The 22,119-nt window shown below is 41.1% G+C and overlaps 4 protein-coding genes across 4 annotated transcripts; 3 read left to right on the top strand and 1 right to left on the bottom strand.

Annotated features, from left to right (window-relative positions):
- The first annotated feature begins 2,542 nt into the window (after window positions 1–2,542).
- LOC134176104 (riboflavin-binding protein-like) lies at window positions 2,543–3,599 on the top strand. Its single transcript, XM_062642781.1, has one exon. It carries the CDS (start codon window positions 2,595–2,597, stop codon window positions 3,315–3,317), a length of 723 nt encoding a protein of 240 aa, XP_062498765.1. The 5' UTR covers window positions 2,543–2,594; the 3' UTR covers window positions 3,318–3,599.
- Window positions 3,600–12,362: 8,763 nt separating this feature from the next.
- LOC134176276 (riboflavin-binding protein-like) lies at window positions 12,363–13,408 on the top strand. The gene has a single exon (XM_062642952.1). The coding sequence runs from the start codon at window positions 12,363–12,365 to the stop codon at window positions 13,083–13,085; it is 723 nt and encodes a 240-aa protein (XP_062498936.1). The 3' UTR covers window positions 13,086–13,408.
- Window positions 13,409–15,731: 2,323 nt separating this feature from the next.
- On the bottom strand, window positions 15,732–16,693 carry LOC134176199 (riboflavin-binding protein-like). The gene has a single exon (XM_062642882.1). The coding sequence runs from the start codon at window positions 16,662–16,664 to the stop codon at window positions 15,936–15,938; it is 729 nt and encodes a 242-aa protein (XP_062498866.1). The 5' UTR covers window positions 16,665–16,693; the 3' UTR covers window positions 15,732–15,935.
- Window positions 16,694–20,989: 4,296 nt separating this feature from the next.
- On the top strand, window positions 20,990–22,106 carry LOC134176275 (MFS-type transporter SLC18B1-like). The gene is made up of 2 exons (XM_062642951.1): window positions 20,990–21,257; window positions 21,310–22,106. The coding sequence occupies exons 1-2, from the start codon at window positions 20,990–20,992 to the stop codon at window positions 22,104–22,106; spliced, it is 1,065 nt and encodes a 354-aa protein (XP_062498935.1).
- Window positions 22,107–22,119: the final 13 nt, after the last annotated feature.

The following is a 22,119-nucleotide window of genomic DNA, read 5'->3' as shown; positions in this document are numbered from 1 at the left end:
GTAGGATCCTATTAGAATGAATTGAGTAGCAATTACCTTGACAACTAGACGGTTATTAGCAATTGTTGTCGTCACGCAAGGTTCAACCTCATTAGTGTCTCTGCTGTGGACATCATGACAATGACGTCTTCTCCAGCCAAATTGACAGAGATGTCTCTAGCTGCTCCGTACGAAGTGAATGGTAGCCAATAGACGACAGGAGCGCGTACAAGGTGCATTCGCTACCGCTAGATAGTGAAGCTACAATATTTATGAAGAGAGGATTTCACTCGTTGCAACGAAAGCAATCTACTTTGTAACTCTAATTCTGAACAGTCCCTAGAAGGAGCGTAAAGCTTTGTGTTTTTGTGTTGGCTGGCGACGTTTAGCATAATACGTACTCTCGTGAGACTAATTACTCGACACCATATTATCAGTGCAGGTGGCAACAATTTACAGGATCGGTTTCTAATTAAATTAATAAAATAAATGATCACATGACGTAATATGTTACCAGTCCTTCTCCTGGCGAGTGAAACAAAAAGCACGTGCCAAAACACGTGGAGCGCGCGCGAGGAGGAGGACTGGGTAAGAGTCTAGTACCCTGCAGTATGTAGGGATTGCCCCGGTTATGGAGCGTTGTGGAGGCGTGGTCGTCATTTTGCACACATATATAACGTAGTAAGTGAAGACTAAAATTTCTCAAACTCAAGAAAATGAAAAGTTTGTACGTCATGTACTATATTCTATTTTGTTTTGGTCACTAATCATCTAACAACTTAGAAAACAGTTGCTAGCCCCTGAGGCCGATGCACCAATTTTGGTTTTCTTCGTTCTTTTTCTTCTCCACGGATATCCCTTTTTGTACGTTACGTACGACTGTGAAACTTGAGAAATCACTTTAGAATTACCCGAACTCTATTCTTTTGGTGACTGGAGAAACCGAAATCAATGTTAATTAAAAATTTTGTTTCTATCAAGCAGATTTGATCCAGCGACCGTCATCAACGCTAATGCACAATTCGGGCCAATGACGGAGCAGTATTTGCGATTGTTCATGGCAACCAATGACAATGAACGAAGAGCCAGTCCGATAGGCCAAACTCGTTTATGAAAGAGTTTATCACAAAAACGGTGTAATTCGATCATGTTTGCCATTGTCCGGTCTAGTCTGAATTTTTTTTGCTATCTGCGTCGCACACAGGAGCAAAATTGACAAATAATTACGTACACATACCAATTTATACGGGAAACCCAACATTTGCAACGCATATCCCGTATGTATGATTTCTAGCTTTGACTACTAAACCAATTTCTATTCCAACTGCCATTGCATATTCATTCTATACACGTACAGAAGAAAGAACAATGCAAAGTCACTAAAAGTAGGATCCAAATTCGTGCAACGTGCGCCAGGATACCATAGTACCGTATACCCTATACACACCACTTGAGTAAACTAAGTACCTCTGAATCATGTCTAACGAAAGCTGTTACATATAACAGGTCTAATTAACGCTAACGAAAACGCATTAAATTTTAGACATGCTTATGCTGTAAAAGGCAACATACCCTAGGTATATGTTGCTCATTTGCGCACCGAAAAACTTACCAAACTAAAATTTTATAAACTTTTTCTTTGAAGAAAGAAGTAGATGTAGGGATTGTATAAAAGTAACAGAAACAAGGTTCATAGATAATATGAATCAAAGCCAGACATCATTAGTGAATTCTTCCAACCCCCACATTTCCAACATTTTAGATTTTTGGGTTGGAAGAATTCACTAATGATGTCTGGCTTTGGTTCATATTATCTATAGATCTTGTTTCTGTTACTTTTTATGCAATCCCTACATCTATTTCTTTTTTCAGAAAAATTTTTTTTAGAATCTAGTGAAGTGTAGCTGTTTCTTGTGAATGGAATATTATCTGGTCTATTAGAGCCTTGTACCTAGGTCCTCATGCGCGTCCGGAGATGAGAGCCTCGGTACAACGAGACTAGGAATGTTTGGCTTGGGAAACCTGCAAGATTGCGCGTACTTGCACGCGTACAGCACACAAGATGCCACATATGCCATAAAGTGGGACACGACCGATAATCTTTGCGGGTGACGCAAATTATGACATTGACAATTGCAGTTGCCCTCAGGCATTCTAATAACTTTAGATCAACGAAGAAGCAGTAATTACTAGTGCGGAACTCTATTCTATTAGTAACAATGCATTCCAACAGAGGCGTCGCTCAATAGGGGCCTGGGTGGGCCATGGCCCCCAATATTAGTAGGCGTGGCCGTCTAGACAATTGACAATAGACAATAATCTTAGCGCTGGCCCCCCAATTTTGGACGTCCAGCGACGCCTCTGATTCCAACGTTTGTGTGTCCGTTCAATTGTTTAGCATGTAACCCTGAGCTGCGCAACGCTCGGCTATAGCGTACGTCACTGTAAACTAGCTATTAGCGCCTGGTTTCTGCCGAGATGGTGCAACTTTCAACACCACACTCAATTTGGAACAAAGAAGGCAATGCTAATTAGCTGCGCATGCTTGTATAACTTCATCTAGAACCGTTCAATTTCTTTTGGTTTGCGAGTTTGCTTCCAGACATTGTGCAGAAATGGGATTCACTTTGGTTGTAATCATTGCTCTATTTACTGTGGCCAACCGGATGGTAGTACAAGCTACTGATCTGACATGCGTGATTGGACCTCATCACAAATCGTCTCCTTCACCTGAGCCCAACATTACAGCAGACACTGCATGTAGCCGATATTCCAGCCTTTCTTGCTGCACAGCTAACACCTCGCACTCAATTGACCAACAGAATGCGCGAGAGCTGTACAATCGCCACTGGGATGACTGCGGTGGGTTAACAACTGAATGTGAACGCTACCTGAAAGCCGAGATGTGTTTTTTCTCATGCGATCCGTATGTTGGACAGTGGAAAACCTCGGAGATGTTATCATTGCTTGATGTACCTGTATGCGCTTCTTCTTGTGATAAGTGGTTCGACGCATGCAAAGACGTGCCTGTTTGTGCGCAAAATTGGATAACAGACTTCAAAGAAGATAACATAACGGGTCGTTTTCATTGCGTCAATAATACATGTCGTACCTTTGCACAGAGGTATCAAAATGGCAAGGGAATGTGTGAAACCGTATGGGGAGATGAATTCCGATATGTTGCAGATAACGATAATTGTATGCTAATTGACTTCACTGGTGACAATCCTAATGCAAACGTGAAGAAAGACATCAGTGCAGCTCATAGCTTTGAACTGTGGCAAAGTAGTCTGTCCTCTTTGCTGGCATTCTTATCATATATTCTTCTGCAGTTCTGAAGAAAGAAACGGTTGGTCAGCAGTACCAGAGTGGAGACTTTTTGATGAGATGCATGGTTATGCACACGTGTAGAAGTCCACCCCATAATTTGCCGTAAACTGTTATGTGTGGCAATAAATGACGTCTGTAGTGCATCTATGTTTCCCCTTCTGTCCTATAACCGTATTTCTTCGAATAAACACCATCTTTCAATAAACTGTACTTCAAATAAGCGCTTGCATTTTCTGGTAGACGCGCAAGTTTATCATATATATATCATTATTAGAGGGCACTGGATTTAGTCTGACTATATATACTCATGAATGCTCAAAGTTCGAGTCGCATTGATGACAAGCTATTGCCCTAAACTTCCTTTGAGCAAGAAACTCACACGTATTTTCCACTCACACGTATTTTCCTCTCTCTCTACTAAATAGTCTATAAATACTATGTAATACATGACTGCATGCATGGGAATGGACATGCAAGACCTTTGACTTGACAAATATAATCCTGAAGCAGACGGTAAAGTGTTGGCATTGGTCTCTAGCTAACCAGTGGGGTAGAAGATGTTCACGAGGGGAGTTGTATAGTAGATGTCATTAAGATTAAGCAAAAAGTACCTTACTTGCCAGAACGTAAACATATTTGCAAAAGTCAGGAGTACAGAAAATTTCAATTCCTACAGTAACCGAGGGAGCTTTACTATCCATCCTTCCAATTCTTATACCGGTACTAACTGTGTAGTTCGAGACTAACTTGCTAAGAATCGGGATGAAAATCTGATTCGACATGCCACTCACGCAGCCTCATTGCTGGAATTCGAGTCCGTTTGTCTACATCCCGTATGTGCTTTCTTTTGGTGCAGCTGCACGACTTTCCGTAACGCTAAGCAGTATGTAACAACTTGTTTTTTCTTACGATGTTTGTCAACTTAACTTATTCAGATTTCGGTAACAGTGCATTGTGAGACAAGTAGAAATTTCAAGACACTTCTATACGTCACTGAAGGTTCAATCTCTAGGTTTAAATTTTAACATCTGTAGTAATTCCTAGATAGTGGCTTGGCTTTGGTCAACATGCATCAGTGAGCATGCACAGTATTACTGGTCTGTCTGTGACTGTGTCTGACTGTGTCCGTGTCTGTCTGTGTCCGTGTCTGTCATTCTATCTATTTTCTGTGTCTGTCTGTCTGCCTGTCTGTTTGTCTGTTTCTTTGTCTCTCTGTCTGTCTGTCTCTCTGTCTGTCTGTCTGTCTGTCTGTCTGTCTGCCTGTCTGTCTGTCTGTCTGTCTGTCTGTCTGCCTGTCTGTCTGTCTGTCTGTCTGTCTGTCAGATGTATTTCACTTATTGACAAAGAACTTTAATTAGTTAAATCGATCTACATCATGGTGCAGCTAAAAATCAACTGTATGCTAGTATATCTCACATGAGACAGTCTGATACAAAACATATTGTAGGAACAATTAACAACTAGAACAACAACTAATGAATAGAGTTCTGAAAGTCTAGTTCAGTGTCATCCCAGTCATTCGCATTTCTGTCGATCTATCTGTCTGTAGGTCTGTATGCCTGTAGGTCTGTCTGTCTGTCTGTTTGTCTCTCTGCCTGTCTATAATACATATGTTGGATTTCGTTTGCTTCTTGAAACTTTAGCAATTTTTATGTAACATTTCAATACGCTAATGAACTGAACGTTTAACAGAAATACAATTATTTATCTTCTAGAACAAGGGTATGTAAAATTTAACGACGATCTATATCTTAGATTTAGACTATGGAAACAAACACACACATGTGAAAAATGTGGAAATATATTCTTTACTGCTTCATCGTGGTGTCAACACTGTATGATTCATAAGATAAAAAAACATTTTATTGCAAGGAGTGCGAGAAAACTGCGTATTTATATCAACTCAAAATGCACACAAGAGTGCACACAGGTGAAAACTTTGTAAGCTGTGTGTAATGAAGTTTACTTATTTCTCAAATGTCAAATAGCCGTCTAAGTGCCACACTGTAGAAAAATCATATCCATTCAAGGTGTGTGAAACGAAATTTGGTCGGCCTAATGAATTTTTTGGTAGGAGAGTGTGAACAAGAGGGACGCCATAAGTAAACAAATGCGAGGAATGCACGTACGATTTATCTACATTTGTTCTGATTATATATTTCATATTATCTTGTTTTAGTGTTTAGTAATATAATCTTGTTTACTTTGAAATTAAGCCTTTCATATCATTTGTCTCTAGTTCATTTGTCATTTTAATTCTTTCTAGTTATTAAATCATGCCAATATAGCTGTAACATATATGTTGTGTCTGTACATATCGTGTAGTGACATGTTGTTGATGCATGTAGTAAGTTGTAACTGCCAAATTGTTGGCCTGTTCCGACATCATCTTGTCTGATGCATAATGATAAGTGTCAACGTGCTCATGCAGTCACTTGAGAGTGACCTGCATCAACTGACATTGACATGTCTTCTCATAACGTTTGTCTGTTTCTCTGTCTGTCTGTCTGTCTGTCTGTCTGTCAGATGTATTTCACTTATTGACAAAGAAATTTAATTAGTTAAATCGATCTACATCAAGGTGCGGCTAAAAATCAACTATGTGCCAGTATATCTCACATGGGACAGTCTGATACAAGACATATTGTAGGAACAATTAGCAACTACAACAACTAATGAATAGAGTTCTGAAAATCTAGTTCAGTGTCATCCCAGTCATTCGCATTTCTGTCGATCTGTCTCTCTTTCTGTCTGTCTGTCTGTTTGTCTATCGGCCTGTCTGTAATACGTATGTTGGATTTCGTTTGCTTTTTCAAACTTCAAAATGTTTTATGTCACATTTCAATACGCTGATGAACTGAACGTTTAGCAGTAATACAATTATTTATCTTCTAGAACAAGGGTTTGTAAAATTTTAACGACAATTTATATTTTAGGTTTAGACTATGGAAACAAACACACACATGTGGTAAATGTGGAAATATATTCTGTACTGCTTCATCGTGGTGTCAACACTGTATGACTCATAAGACAAAAAACATTTTTTGCAAGGAGTACGAGAAAAATGCGTATTTATATCAACTCAAAATGCACACAACAGTGCACACAGGTGAAAACCTAAATAAGTGTCAACGTGCTCATGCAGTCACATGAGAGTGACCTGCATCAACCGACTTTGACATGTCTTCTCATAACGTTATACAGCACCCGTTCACTACTATATTTTTTAATCTCTTTATCGTGACTTGCGTAACATGATCAGTTGTGATGGGATCACGAAGTGAGCAAAGCATATATCAACTTCAGACTTATTTTAGTTTGTCAGTCACAGTGAAGAATATACTTTACCTGCTCAAGCAGGCGTGAACTAAGCATGAAATTGAGAATGGATGTTGAAGGTGAGTAGATTTAAATAGATGTGAGTAGACATGGATGGGGTATTTCCAAAGTTGCTGTGAAAGTTGCCGTGCTGTTTGCTTATGAAGAGTAGCTGTCTGGTGTGAATGGAATATTTGGTCTATTAGAGCCTCGTACCCATGCCCTCTTGCACGGCCGGAGATGAGTGTCTCTGTACGAAGAGGCCCAGGAATGTCTGGCTTGGGAAACCTGCAAGATTTCGGGTACTTACACTCGTAACAAAAATACATGCCAGAAACTGGAATACAGCCGACAAGGTGACACAATTAATTAAGACGTTAACAATTGCAGTTGCCCTCAGGCACTCTATTAACTCTATTAAAAGAAGAAGCACTACTTTAATTTGATATTACCAATGTATTCCAACGTCTGCGTGTCCGTTTAATGCTCTAGTAACTGTATGTAACACTGAGCTGCGCAACGCTCGGTTATAGCGTACATTAATGTAAACCAGCTTTTAGCGCCTCGTATAGCTCTGTCGAGATGGTGCAACGTTCGACAACACGATCAATTTGGAACAAAAAAGAGCATGGTAATTAGCTGCGCATGCTTGCATGACGTCATATGAAACCGTTAGATTTGGTTTCGGAATCTGGTGAGCAGGCATTCTGCACAAAGCAATGGGGTATTCGCTTTGGTTGTGATCGTTGCTGTAGCTACTGTAGCAATTCAGATGGTAGGCTACAAGATGCGGATCAGACATGCATGATTGGACCTCATTACGTACAAACAGTCTTCATCACCTGAACCCGACATATGAATAGAGCAGACACTGCATGTAGTCGATACTCTTGCTACACATGCAGCTAACACCTCGCACTCAATTGACCAACAGGGTGACCGAGAGTTGTGCTGTTTCCATTGGGATGACTGCAGTGTGATACCAACCGAATGTGAACGCTACTTGAAAGCTGACAGCTGTCTTTATGACATGTGATCCATATATTGGACAGTGGAAAGGCTCGGTGGAGTTATCAGTGGTCGATCTACCTATAAGATATATGCGCTTCCAATTGTGACGAGTTTTTCGACACATGCAAAGCCGTACCTATTTGTGCACAAAATAGGTTAACAGATTTCAAAAAATAGTGTAACGGGCCGTTCTCATTGCGTCAATAAGACATGTTGTGTACCTTTGCAGAGTGGTTTAATTTAACAGTCATGGTAAGAAAAGACAAGCTGTCATATACTGCCTAGCTAATGCTATGGAAAGTCGTGCAACTGTACCAAAGAATGCACATACGTGATGTAGACAATCGGACTTGAACTCCAGCAATGAGGCTGCCGCCGCTGCGGGAGTAGCATGTCCGACATTCAGATTGTCATCCTGATTTCTGGCAAGTTAGCCTCGAACTATACAGTTAGCAACGGACGCCACACAACACACACACACACACACACACACACACACACACACACACACACACACACACACACACACACGAGTTAGTTATCAGCTTTCTCGAGGTTTAAAACTAAATTAACTTCTGCACAACAGAGTGTAAACAAAGCAGTACAACGTCATTGTAATTAGTATCTGTTACAGAAACGCTACACACACCAAAGTCACGTGGTCATTTTGGTGTCAAACAGTATGAAAATGCTGACAGTCCTATCTAACAGAAAAGATTTTCTAAACCAACAAGACGTGAATTCAATCAGAATAAACAACGTGTTCACCATGTTAATTGCTACACATGTAACAAACACTCACAGGGAATCCGACAGAAAACCCTAGGTTTTTTTGGGCGGTTTTGGGAGGTTTCACAAAAAACTCTTCTAAAACCCTGTAGGGTTACTGATACAATTACCCTGGAGGGTTTTCAAAACCCCTTCTAAAACCCCACAAAACCCCTTTCAAGGTTTTGAAGAGCTGATGTTTGCCAGTCTCGCCATGCTCAGTGGTCATCCAGTAGCCGTAACCGGTTCTGTGCAGCTCCTTGCTCAGAGGATTAAGAGCCATACAGGAGAGAAGTGGAGAAAATGAGCCACCTTGTAAATACTCCTCCTAATCTGCATAAGCCTTAATTATCTTGATCGTACTGTTCCCGCAAGAATGCATCATCGATGTCCTTCGACTCTTCATCGCACGTGACAGGAACCTGCACAAGACTGGACTGAAATTATGCAGCTGAAGGCATTGGAGTAACCAACTGTGCGGCATGCTGTCATAGGCTTTGTGGTAGTCCAGCCAAGCCACGCTCAAGCTCTTGTGCCTGGTCTTACAGTCTTTCGTAGGCAGCTTGTTGATGAACAGCTGATCCTTCGCACCAAAAGATTCCTGTCGAAAACCCTTCTGCTCCGGAGTCATGAGGTTTCTCTTAACCAAATGCCCTGCAATCCTCTACGTGATGACTGAGGTGAGGGTCTTATAGAACACGGACAGGCACGTGATAGTCCTGTAATTTTTGGCCTGGTCAGCCTTGTTATTATTAGAAATCAGAGTTGTTCCTTAAGACAACCAATCGGGTACAGAGTTTGGATTCTAAAACAGCAGGTTGTAGGTACGAGTCAGATCAGTGTGAAGACACGTGATACGCTTGACCCAGAACCATAACCTTGTCTGGACCAGGAGACTTCCAGTTCCCCGTCTTTTTGAGACACGATGCGACCTCACTGTCTGAGAGAAGTAACCTCTGCCGCTCATCTCTCCAGTGTGTCTCGCCATCGTTTTGACGTCTCAGCCAGAAGGCAGACTTATTGTGATGTACCTCAGTTTCTAGGATACAACCCCCGTACTGCTCGACCTCAGACGCGGACGGCGGGGAAGTGACCTGGATAGTCTGCTTACCCAGCTCTCTGTAAAACCGTTTAGCTTCTCGATGAAGCAAACCATTTTGGCGAAATCTCTCACAATTCTTCTCCAGCCTCCTGGTCCGCTCGACTTGGACTTAATTAAGTTCTATTTTCAACCGATTGATGGTGACCTCACAACTCTCCGAACAGGAAGTGACCAACCGATGCAGAAGAAGTCGCAGTTTATGTAACATACAAATGCCCGATGAACCCTTTCTAACCTCTAGCAACAGTGAGATCGCACTTCGAGGTGTGAGAATCTTCATATCCAACCTTCGTATCCATGTCGGTGTTTGAGAATTGGTTGACTTCGTCGTCTTTAAGCCCCGCCTTTTGGACATTAGTGAAGCATCAGAGTATACTAGGTAACTGATTTCACTCATATCTGGTTTATCCTTCAACGTATTAATGATCGTGTTAAGATCACCAATACATTTCAGGGTTCCACTGTTCACAAAGACCCTTGGAAGGCGTTGTCTCCCACAGATAAGTATTTGCCTGTAGTTTGTGTGTGTCGTGCTCGACCGGATCAGTCTGGTTGGTAAAGTCTATTACAAGTACCGGAAGCAAACCCTGCGTCAGAAGTACTTAGATCATCACGGCTGTCTAGAAAGAAGACATGACTTTACGAAGAATCCGAGTAGATCCCAGAAGCACGGTTTTCTGTAAGTGTTGCAGGTTGTGATGACCTGGAATAATGTCCAGCCACCATGCAATACCTGCGTGCACTGTGCCCAAAGCTCTCAAGACCACCGGAACCACCAGTGTTCGACAATGCCACATGCGGCTTATCTCCACTCGCAAGTCGCTGTACTTCGCCAACTTCTCAGCATGTTTCTTGCCAATGTTGCCATCAGCAAGACAGTTGATATCAATAAGAAGACAAGTGTTTGCCTCCGGTGTCACACACAATTACGCGCTGGAGGAAGCGTTACAAGCATCAGGACAAAATAGATGTAAAGAGGATGAAGGAAACAAAGACTCAGTCGTTGGAAAAGGGGCCCCTTCAAGAGCCACACACGTTGTGACAAGGATCCGACGGCCACCAGTAGCACCTCTAAGTAGGGCTGCAGGGCCTTAGGAGCTGCAAGTCGGTGCAACCAGAAGCGGCATGCGTGTACAACTAGGACCACACCTTTGTATGGTAACGCACGCAAAATTACGTCGCCTTCTAACGCACGTTAGGCCTCACCACTTTTTAAATTGCTTCCTAAACCACTTTTGTACGTTACGCACGGCTGTGAACTTGAAAAAAAACTTTAGAATTACCCGAACTCTATTCATTTGGTGATTAGAGAAACCGAAATCAATGCTAGTTAATTAAAAATTGTTTTTCTTTCAAGCAGATTTGATCCAACGACCGTCATCAACGCTAGTGCACTGTTCGGGCCAATGACGGAGCAGTACTTGCGATAGCTTGTCCATGTAAACCAGTGACAATGAACGAAAAGCCAGTCAGATAGGCCAAACGCGTTTATGAAGGAGTTTATCACCAAAACTGTGTAATTCGATCATGTTTGCCATTGTCCAGTCCAGTCTGAAATTGTTTGCTATCTGCGTCGCACAAAAGAGCAAAATTGACAAATAATTAGCTACACTGTCACATACCAATGTTTACGGGAAACCCAACATTTGCAACTCATATCCCGTATGTGGTGATATTTGGCTTTGACTACGAAACCAATTTCCATTCCAGCTGCCATTGCATAGTCAATTCTATACACGCACAGAAGAAAGAACAATGCAAAGGCACTAAAAATTAGAATCCAAATTCGTGCAACGTGCGCCAGGATACCATAGTACAGTATGCCTCGTAGACCTATATACAGCACTTGAGTAAACTAAGTGCCTCTGAATCATTCTAACAAAAACTGTTACATATAAACAGATTTAATGAAAACGCATTAAATCTAAGACATGCTTATACTGTAAAAGGCTTACAGGCTATAGTAAAGATATGTACCCTCTAGGTATATGTTGCTCATTTGCGCACTTAAAAACTTACCAAACAAAAATTTTAAAAACTTTTTCTTTAAAAAAGGAGATGTAGGGATTGTATAAAAGTAGCGGTAACAAGGTCCATAGATAATATGAAAAAGCCAGACATCCTTAGTGAATCCTTCCAACCACCATATTTCCTACATTTTACATTTTGGGGTTGGAAGGATTCACTAATGATGTTTGGCTTTCTTTCATATTAGCTGTAGATCTTGTTTCTATTTCTTCTTAGACAATCCCTACATAAATTTTTTTTAAAAAGTTTTAAGAATTTTAGTGAAGTGTAGCTGTTTCGTGTGAATGAAATATTATCTGGTCTATTAGAGCGTCGTAACCAGGTTCTCATACGCGTACAGAGATAAGGGTCTCGAGGCTAGGAATATTTGGCTTGGGAAACCTGCAAGATTGCGCGAAATCACACGCGTGCACAAGATTAATACATATGCTAGAAACTGGGACACGACCGACAATCTTCGCGGGTGACGCAAATTAAGACATTGACAATTGCAGTTGCCCTCATTCATTCTATTAATTAACTGTAGATCAACGAAGAAGCAGTAAAGTGCTGAACTATAGTATGTTAGTAGCACTGCATTCTAACGTATGTGTGTCCGTTCAATTGTCTAGCATGCAACCTTGAGCTGCGCAACGCTCGACGATAGCGTACGTTACTGTAAACTAGCTTTTAGCGCCTGCTTTTGCCGAGAGGGTGCAACTTTCAACACCACACTCAATTTGCAACAGAGAAGACAATGCTAATTAGCTGCGCATGCTTGTTTAACTTCCTCTCCAACCGTTCAATTGTTTTCGTTTGCGAGTCTGGATGCAGACATTGTGCAGAAATGGGATTCACTTTGGTTGTGATCATTGCTCTATTTACTCTGGCTAACCAGATGGTAGTACAAGCGGCTGACCTGACATGCATTATTGGGCCTCATCACAAATCGTCGCCTTCACCTGAGCCCGACATTAGAGCAGACACTGCATGCAGCCGATATTCCAGCCTTTCTTGCTGCGCAGCTAACACCTCGCACTCAATTGACCAACAGGGTGAGCAAGAGCTGTACAATCGCCATTGGGATGAATGCGGTGTGTTAACACCTGAATGTGAACGCTTCATGAAAGCCGAGACTTGTTTCTTCTCATGCGATCCGTATGTTGGACAGTGGAAAACTTTGGATAATTCGACATTTTTTGATCTACCTATATGCTCTTCTTCTTGCGACAAGTGGTTCGATGCATGCAAAGACGTGTCTGTTTGTGCGCAAAATTGGATAACAGACTACAAAGAAGATAACATAACGGGCCGTTTTTATTGTGTCAATAAGACATGCCGTACCATTGCACAGAGGTATCAAAATGGCAAAGGAATGTGTGAAACCATATGGGGAGATGAATTCCGATATGTTGCAGATAGCGATAATTGTCTGCTAATAGACTTCACTGGTGACAATCCTAATGCAAACGTGAAGAAAGACATCAGTGGAGCTCATAGCTTTGAACTGTGGCAAAGTTGTCTGTCATCTTTGCTGGCATTCTTATCATATATTCTTCTGCAGTTCTGAAGAAAGAAACGGTTGGTCAGCAGTACCAGAGTGGAGACTTTTTGTTGAGATGCATGGTTATGCACACGTGTAGTCCACCCTTTAATTTGCCGTAAACTGTTATGTGTGGCAATAAATGACGTCTGTAGTGCATCTATGTTTCCCCTTCTGTCCTATAACCGTATTTCTTTGAATAAACACACTCTGTGAATCAACGGTCCTTCAAATAAACGCTTGCATTTTCTAGTAGACGCGCAAGTTATTATATGAGTCATCATGAAAGGGCATTGGATTTAGTTTGATTGTATATACTCATTGTGGTATAGCGAGCATGCGCTTTAGGTGTGACTGCGGTTTGCGTACGTGTTATATTAGTCTAGCGATAACTAGCGTTGAGTGCACTTGTGCAGTAGAGTACGTGTCGTTTACTGTAGCAGAATAGATTCTGGTATAACCGGTCCACTGAGTTGGTATACGCGATATACTTAGCCTAGACTACAGCGGAGTAGTATTACGGCTGGGGAGCTATACAACAATTGGCGACGAGGATATACTCGGCAAGTGGCGAAGAGTACGTAGCCATAAGAAGATCGGTACGACGCTGAGGAGCACCGATACAGTTGCGACAAGAGATTGTCATTGAACGATAGGAGTTCGAACTATCAGAGTAAACACACGACCGTATGGCTGCTGCAAGTTATCATGGACGTTTGGCGGAGTTCAGCCCAGGAATTGACACCATAGAGAACTATAAAGAGAGGGTCTTCTTGTATTGTACAGCTAACTCGATCGAAGATGGAGACAAACAGAAGGCCGTGTTCTTGACGAGCTTCGGAGGGACGACCTACACTCTATTGAAGAACCTAGTAAGATCGCGACTGCCGCAAGATCTCGAGTTGGAGGCGCTGATTGACGTGATAAAGAGGCACTACCACCACAAAGTAGTCGTCACAGCGGAGCGATTCAAGTTCTTCAAAAGACAACAGCGAGAAGGTGAGTCAATCGCTGTGTATTTGTCTGAGCTGCGTCGGTTAGCGAAGAACTGCGAGTTTGGGGAGTATTTACAAACCGCACTACGCGACCAACTCGCATGTGGGTTGAATAGTGAAACACTACAGAAAAATGTAGGTGCTGTAAATCGTACTTGCATTCGTCACATTTGCTTATGCATGTAGTCCCTCTTGTGTGCACGCTTATAATCAAGACAAATTCATCAGGCCGACCAAACTTCGTTTGACACACCTTGCATAGATATGATTTTTCTCCAGTGTGGCACTTAATTAGACGGCAGACGGCTATTTGATATTTGAAAGTAAGTAAACTTCATCACACAGCTTACAAAGGCTTTTCACCCGTGTGCAATATTGTGTGCATTTTGAATTGATATAAATACAGGTTTTTCTCGCACTCCTTGCAAAGTTTATTTTCCTTTATGAGTCATACAGTGTTGACACCACGCTAAAGCAGTAGAGAATATATTTCCACATTTACCACATGTGTGTGTTACTTGTTTCCATAGTATAAATCTAAAATATAAATAGTCGTTAAAATATTGCATACAACGGTTCTAGAAGATAAATCATTGTATTAACGCTCAGTTCCTGAAGCCTAATAAAACGTTACATAAAAATTGCTGAAATTTGAAAAGCAAAAGAAGTCAAACAGATGTATTAGACAGGCAGAGAGACAAACAGACAGACAGACACCTATACAGACAAAGAGATCGATAGAAAGACGATTGACTGCATGGGATGACCCTGACTAGGCATTCAGAACTCTATTCAGTAGTAGTTGTTTTTGTTTTTTTTGTTGTTGTTGTTAATTGTTCTTACAATAATCATTTTTATCAGACTGTGCCAAGTGAGATATACTAGCCTAAAGTTGTTTTATCTGCACCCTCATGTAGATCGATTTAATTAAAGTTTTTTGTCAATAATGAATCACTGACATACACGGACACGGACAGACACGGACACGGAAAGACACGGACACAGTCAGACACGGTCACAGACAGACAAGTATTACTGCGCATGCTCACTGATGCATGTTGACCAAATCCGGTATATATGAATTACTAAATATGTTTGTAGATAAGAAATTTAAAACCTAGACATCGAACCTTCCTCAGTGACGCTTGTCGAAATGTCTTGAAATTTTTACTGATCTCACAATCCACTGATGCCGAAATGTCTGAATAAGCTATGTTAACAGTCATGGTAAGAAAAACAAGTTGATACTGCTCCGGACAGTCGTGCAGCTGCACCAAAGAAAATACATACGGGATGTAGACAAACGTACTCGAACTCCAGCAATCAGGCTGCGCGAGAGCCATGTTAGACATTCAGGTTTTCATCCCTATTTCCAACAAATTAGCCTCGAACTACACAGATAGGTAGAGACCAATGCACACTGTCCGTCTGCTACAGGATAATATTTGCAACCAAAAGGTTTTTTCCATTCCTTTGCAAGAATATAACAAAGTATATTCCTAGAGTATTGAGTCGAGAGAGGTAAATACGTGTGAGCTCCTGCTCAAGGAAAACATGCACCATCACTGTAACTCGAACTTGAAACCTTGAAGAGTTTATATAATCACATGGACTTTGTAGTACTATCCAGTGCATTTAATAACGACTCATATAGACAAGGCAAAGCGTTTATTTGAAGAACCATTTATTCGAAGACGGTGTCATTCAAATACGGTTAAATGACAGAAAGTGAAACGTACATGCATGCACTACAGACGTCATTTATTGCTACACATAACAATCATGGTATATTAAAGGGTGGAATATTATAGAGACTTGTGTATGACCATGCATCTCATCATAAAGTTTCCACTCTGGTATTGGTGACCAACCGTTTCTTTCTTCAGAACTGGAGAAGAATATATGACAAGAATGCAAGCACAAACGACAGACTACTTTGCCTGCGTTCAAAGCTATGAGCTCCACTGATGTCTTTCGTCACGTTTGCATTAGGATTGTCACCAGTGAAGTCAAATACCATACAATTATCGTTATCTGCAACATATCGGTATCCATCTCCCCATATGGTTTCACACAGTCCCTTGCCATTTTGATACCGTTCTGCAAAGGTACTACATGTCTTTGTGACGCAATGCAAACGGCCCGTTTCATTATCTTCTTTGAAGTCTGTTAACCAGTTTTGTGCACAAACAGGTACGTCTTTGCATGCGTCGAACCACTCGTCACAAGAGGAAGCGCATACAGGTAGACCAGAAACTGGCAATTCCTCCGTCTCCGAGGTTTTCCACTGTCCAAAATAGGGATCGCATGAGAAAAAACAGGTGTCGACTTTCAGGTAGCGTTCACATTCAGTTGATATCATACCGCAGTCATCCCAGTGGTGATTGTACAGCTCTCGCTCACCCTGTTGGTCAATTGAATGCGAGGTGTTAGCTGTGCAGCAAGAAAGGCTGGAATATCGGCTGCATGCAGTATCTGCTCTAATGTCGGGCTCAGGTGAAGGAGACGCTTTGTGATGAGGTCCAATAATGCATGTCAGGTCAGCAGCTTGTACTACCATCTGGTTGGCAAGAGTAAATAGAGCAATGATCACAACCAAAGTGAATACCATTCTAGTGCAGACTCGTAGACCAAAAAATATCGAACGGTTCTAGATGACGTTCAGGCAAGCATGCGCAAGTAATTAGCATGCTTCCTTTGTTCCAAATTGCGTGCATGCATAGTGTTGACAGTTGCACCCTAACAACAGATAACAGGCGCGCGTGTCTCTCTAAAGAGGCTGCTTTACAGTAGCATGCGCTAGTTGATCTCTTCGCGTCTCAACGTCAAAGTCAGCGTCGACCGGTGTAGCGTGCTGAGATTGTCACCGTGCCGAGATTGTATTTTACAGTCTGCGCATGCTCAGCAACTATTTGCGCGCGTAAGTCTACATTCGGCGTGCTGAGATTGTTCACACATCTAGGTATCGTAATATTGAGGTTTTTTGTTTCTTGGGTAGACAATAGTTGTGTGCACTCGCTTGAGAAGTCCATGGATGATCCGAAGCAAACTATAATTGCAGCTAGGGAAGCCAGACTTTGTCGCTACAGAGAGAGATACCAGAATCTGGTAACTTATCTCCTGACACAAAGCCTTCCACCAGGGATAGCAAAAATGAAATCAGAAACATCAAGAACCAGGCCAAGACTCACCAGTGGGATGTCAAAAGTAAGAGAGAATCTAGTCATACAAATGTATAGTTATTATAGATAATTATATTTCCAATTGTATAAAATTGTAGATATATACATGTATATATATATATAATTGTATATAGCATATACATATTATGTAGTACATAATTATTCCTAACAACTGAATTATTTACTTCAACCCAGTGTTCTACATTGTTGTAACGTATTAAAATAGTTAATTAATATATAACTAACAATACTAATTTATTTATTTCTTATACAATGTTTGTAGAATTTTATTATTTAGTGCGTTGGCAGAGTAGGGATTTTTGGACTGTCGTCTTCTAACCAAATGTTTTGTAATCATTTGACTGAGCTATGTCATATGCTATCACTATTTTGACTCATTGTGTGTGGTGCAATGTTTTAATATCTGATTTGTTTCAACAACACAACATTTCCATTCATATAAACAATCGAATCAACCTCTATTGGTCTCCAGCAAGTTATAAACGTTTGACAGTATTTCATGTTTCCATTATAGAAAAGGAATTGATTTACATTGGAGTTAGGAAAGACACGAGGAAGAAAGTTATTTATCAGCTAGATGAAATAACAGAAATTCTTCATCAATACCACTCTAACCCCATGGATGGACACAGTGGAATCAACAACACACTTGCTAAAGTCTCCAAGTTCTACACATGGAATGGCATGAGGGAAGATGTCATTGAATATGTAAATAGATTTTGTATAAAATAGAATTATTTTGTAAACTATAACGATTTGACAATGTCATTCTACAGTGCAAATCTTGTGATCGCTGTCAGAGGTATGACAAACTAAAGACGCAGGCTCCAGAGTTGAAGCCTAGGGTAAAGGCGCCTCTAGAACTGATTGGGATGGATCTTATTGGTATGTACCAGCTTTGTAGCTTTTATAGAAATTGCTAGCTGTGTTGTATCATCTGAATTTTAGTTAAGACCATGTTATTGTTGCTATCCCTTTTAGGACCACTACCAACAACTGATGTCGGGTTTATGTACATTCTTACCTTTACAGACTACTACACAAAATTTGTGGATTTCTACTCATTGAAGGACAAGACTGCTAATGGTGTGGTACAGAGAATAGAACTTTCCTATGCAGGTACAAGTTCAATTTATCTTCAATGTCAACAATCAACCGCAGGCACTTGTGAAACTGGTAATATGATTTTGTATTTTACAGACGGGGTGCCCCCAAAAGACTTCTTCCTGATCAGGGAGAGAGTTTTTTTACAAGTAAGAATGGCATGTCATTTCTGTTTTTCACACTAATTAATTTTAATTACCAAATTAATATACATTAGATATATTTATGAAATGTTGTTTCTTTAATTACATTTTTAGATCATGGCAACCTATGCAGGCTTTCTTATGCATGCTCATTGTTTTGGGCATAGCATATGGATTGATGGAAGACTTGATATTGGGTAGAAGGAATGTTATACAGAATTCTTTGACCTCATAACTACATTTTCTTGTCCATTAAGTTTGTCGTATGATGTAAAATATTTTGCATGTATTTTCAGGTCAACACAGAGTTTTGCAGAAGGTTTAACGTCAAGCGGTCGGTGACAAGTGCATACCATCCTCAGAGTAATGGCCTTGATGAACGCACCAATCAGACCTTGAAAGTTTGACTTGCCAAGCTTGTCAATGAGCACCAAAATGATTGGGACAACTTCCTTGATGATGTTGCCTTTTCCATACGTGCTCAAAAACAGGCCTCTACAAAGTACAGTCCATTCTTCCTTATGTTTGGTCGGCATCCAAGAACTCCGATAGAAGTAAACACATTCATTGTTGTTCCTCATTCAGTCTTGAACCAATTTGTTAGCTATAATTATTTTGTAGATGGAAGAAGAAGAGGAAACTTTGGAAGAGACTGCTAACAATAAGGAGGAAGCTATCTTTGAAAGTGATGCAGACATGGACAGAATGGTGGCAAACAGAGATAGTTTGATGACACGTGTTGACCAACAGGCAAAGAAGCATTGTACTACTATTATGTCTTACAATCTTAATAGTTTCTGTTAATATTGCTAGGTTCAGCAAAATGTTTTAGAAGCCCAAGCCAAGCAACAGAAACAATTTGCTAAACGGAAATTAAAAGGGGTCAAGGTTTTTTAGTTTTCCATTGGTGACCTTGTTCTTCGAAAGGTTATGAAGCATGTGGGACGGAAGGGTGGAAAGTTAGATGCTTTGTGGACTGCCCCTTATAGGTACGTAGATGTGTTCAAATCCCACAGTCATAACTGTAATTATGTGTTTATTTCAATGCTTATGATAATATTGTAGTTAGTGTTGCATTATAACTCTATCTTTACAGAATTGTTGATATTGATGATCATCAGAGGAAAGCTTTAGAGTACCCCGAGACTGGGCAACTCTTAAAGGTGAAGGCACTGTATCAACAGGTCCGACCACACAAGACTAGCCATCTTCATGAACCACAAACAGTGGCTCGAGTTTGTGTAGTTTGTGCTGTCTGTTGTAGTTGGTATATTTTGTAGTCTGTTAGCTGTACGTCTTATGTCTTAGTTGTTTTTATGTTTGCCCCAAGAGGGAATTGTACCTTTTTAGGTTCGACAGAAATATATCATTCATTCATTCATATAACGGACGCGCCTGTGCGCTGTACAGCGAGCAATCTAGCGCACATTAAGTTTGCTCACATTCATGCTGAAATATATTACTTATTTAATCGACACAAGTAACAACGGAAGTTACCGGCAATGAGCAGCTGGCGGAAAGCCACTTTTTGAAAAGTGGGGAGGCCAGCCGCTACGCTTCCTACGCCACTGTTTTTGCGTACTGGTGATGACATCCACAGTACGTACATGTACAGCGCCCCCCCTCCCCCGCTCGCGAACATCTTCCTACGCTACTGAATACCTAGATATAGTCCCTAGTCTAGTTAGTACATGTACTCTCAGACTCTGTATACACTACATGCACGTCACCCTAGCTATAGCTACCATGCACAACTACATTGTCAATAGATATGAAATTACAAGCAATACGCTGCAGCAAAGATCAGACATTGCTCAGTGATGTCGCTTCTAATTCACTGATATAGCTGACATTGCACTGCTATACGCAACCACTGCTGAGGCCAGGTACAGTATCTCACCTCGAGAAATAGGCTGGCTCGAACTTCCGCAATGAGGCTGCACGATTGGCAAAAATCACCAACTACAGAAATAATTTTGTCTTAATCTTACTCTTTGACCGCTTGAAGCTATCTCTACAGTAAACCAAGAAATTTCAAAGGCAATTAGCGTTCGTCTATTTTCACCACTTTCTCGACCTACTAGCAGAGCGATCTGCATGATAACGTGTCCCAAACCTGAAGCCCAACCTTGCTGTCATGGGATATTACGTGCGTTTAGTTCTAAATTTTACGCCTCCGAACAGCCATCCAATCATGAACGAAGTTAGAAGACATCATGTTGAGCTCATTATTATCATAGTACTGCAATATTTGGATGAAGATCTTCCTCTTCTCTCAAGCTCTCCGTCGACTACCGATGAAATCCAAACGTTAACGATCACGATACCTTCAAAGAGATCTAGATGGCTGCGTCAGTACGTAACTGTGGCAGTGATTTTGTTGGGCTGCTTCGTGAACTACATCTGCATCTACTTGCCTGCTTCCTTCTACCCACAGTTTGCTGCCGAAAAGGAAAGGCTCGAAAGCAGACACGGAAGTTGGTATAATGGTCGGTAGTATTGAGCTCTCCTCTTCTTTCGTGTCGCTGTTTATCGGAGGATACATAAATCCGTTGGGTTGGAGGTTCCTGATGACATCCGGGGCTTTCTTGGCCGGCGGATGTACAGTGATTTTTGGTTTACTGGAGTATGTAAAAGAGTGGTCACCATTTATTGCACTCAGTATTGTTATCAAACTTGCGATGGGATTTGGAGAAGCTGCATTTAATGCAACATCGATAGCTCTTTTGCTAGGCATATTTCCTGTTCATACGGGTACTATTTGGGCTCTACGAATTTGCTGTCACTCTTGGTTTGGTCTGCGGAGCACTGTTTGGTGGATTTCTGTATCAGGTTGAAGGCTTTAATTTTCCTTTTGTGATCATTGGTGGTGTTTTATTGTTGTTTATGCCACTATTGTGGCTTCTACTGCCAGCCAGTCATTCACTAAGTGAAAGTACTGATGGTGATCAAGTCGATGATCATGATGATCAATCTGTGTCATCATTACAGCTGCTAAAGATACCATCTATAGTGCTAGTTCTCTTGAACATGTCGAGTTGCTATGCAGCTTTTTGCACTTTTTCAGACATCCTATGCAGTGTTTCTGAAAATGAGTTTGGTTGGGGTGCTGCTCATATTGGATTGATATTTCTCATCGCAGGGGTAGTGTATCTTGTCTTTGCTGTTGTAATTGGTCTGGTGGTGGATGCCACTAGTTTACGAATTGTTATGATCATTGGGTTACTAGTAGAAACGTGTGGAATGATGTTAATTGGTCCATCTCTTATGTTCTCGTTTCTCTCTCCTAAGCCATGGTATGTGTACATTGGATCAACATTATTTGGATTTGGAATGGCTATGGTTGTAATATCTGCTGGTCCCGATGTCATGAGGACTTCCATTTCAAGAGGCTACCAAAAGAACATGGCATTGCATGGATGGAGCTATATTAGGACTGTTGTTAGCAGCTATCTATTTGTCTGGAGCACTCGGTGCTCCCATTGTTGGAGGCCTGACAGCTGCATTCGATTTTCACATCTCTACCTCAATTTTTGGTTTTGCCAGTTTTCTGCTGATGATTGTCACTACCGTGGTCACTGTAGCCAACATCTATATGTCTAGACGACAATAAATA

The sequence above is a fragment of the Corticium candelabrum genome, chromosome 2, assembly GCF_963422355.1.
Source record: "Corticium candelabrum chromosome 2, ooCorCand1.1, whole genome shotgun sequence".
NCBI lineage: Eukaryota > Metazoa > Porifera > Homoscleromorpha > Homosclerophorida > Plakinidae > Corticium > Corticium candelabrum.
The sequence above is the reverse complement of the archived record's forward strand: the minus strand, read 5'-3'. Positions and strand labels throughout refer to the sequence as shown.

Excerpts from the sequence above, each read along its gene's own strand:
- LOC134176275 (XM_062642951.1), top strand. The coding sequence starts at position 20,990 with ATGGTCGGTAGTATTGAGCTCTCCTCTTCTTTCGTGTCGCTGTTTATC. Across the intron at positions 21,258-21,309 it reads CATATTTCCTGTTCATACGG|CACTGTTTGGTGGATTTCTG; the intron begins GTACTATTTGGG and ends TGGTCTGCGGAG.
- LOC134176104 (XM_062642781.1), top strand. The coding sequence starts at position 2,595 with ATGGGATTCACTTTGGTTGTAATCATTGCTCTATTTACTGTGGCCAAC.
- LOC134176199 (XM_062642882.1), bottom strand. The coding sequence starts at position 16,664 with ATGGTATTCACTTTGGTTGTGATCATTGCTCTATTTACTCTTGCCAAC.
- LOC134176276 (XM_062642952.1), top strand. The coding sequence starts at position 12,363 with ATGGGATTCACTTTGGTTGTGATCATTGCTCTATTTACTCTGGCTAAC.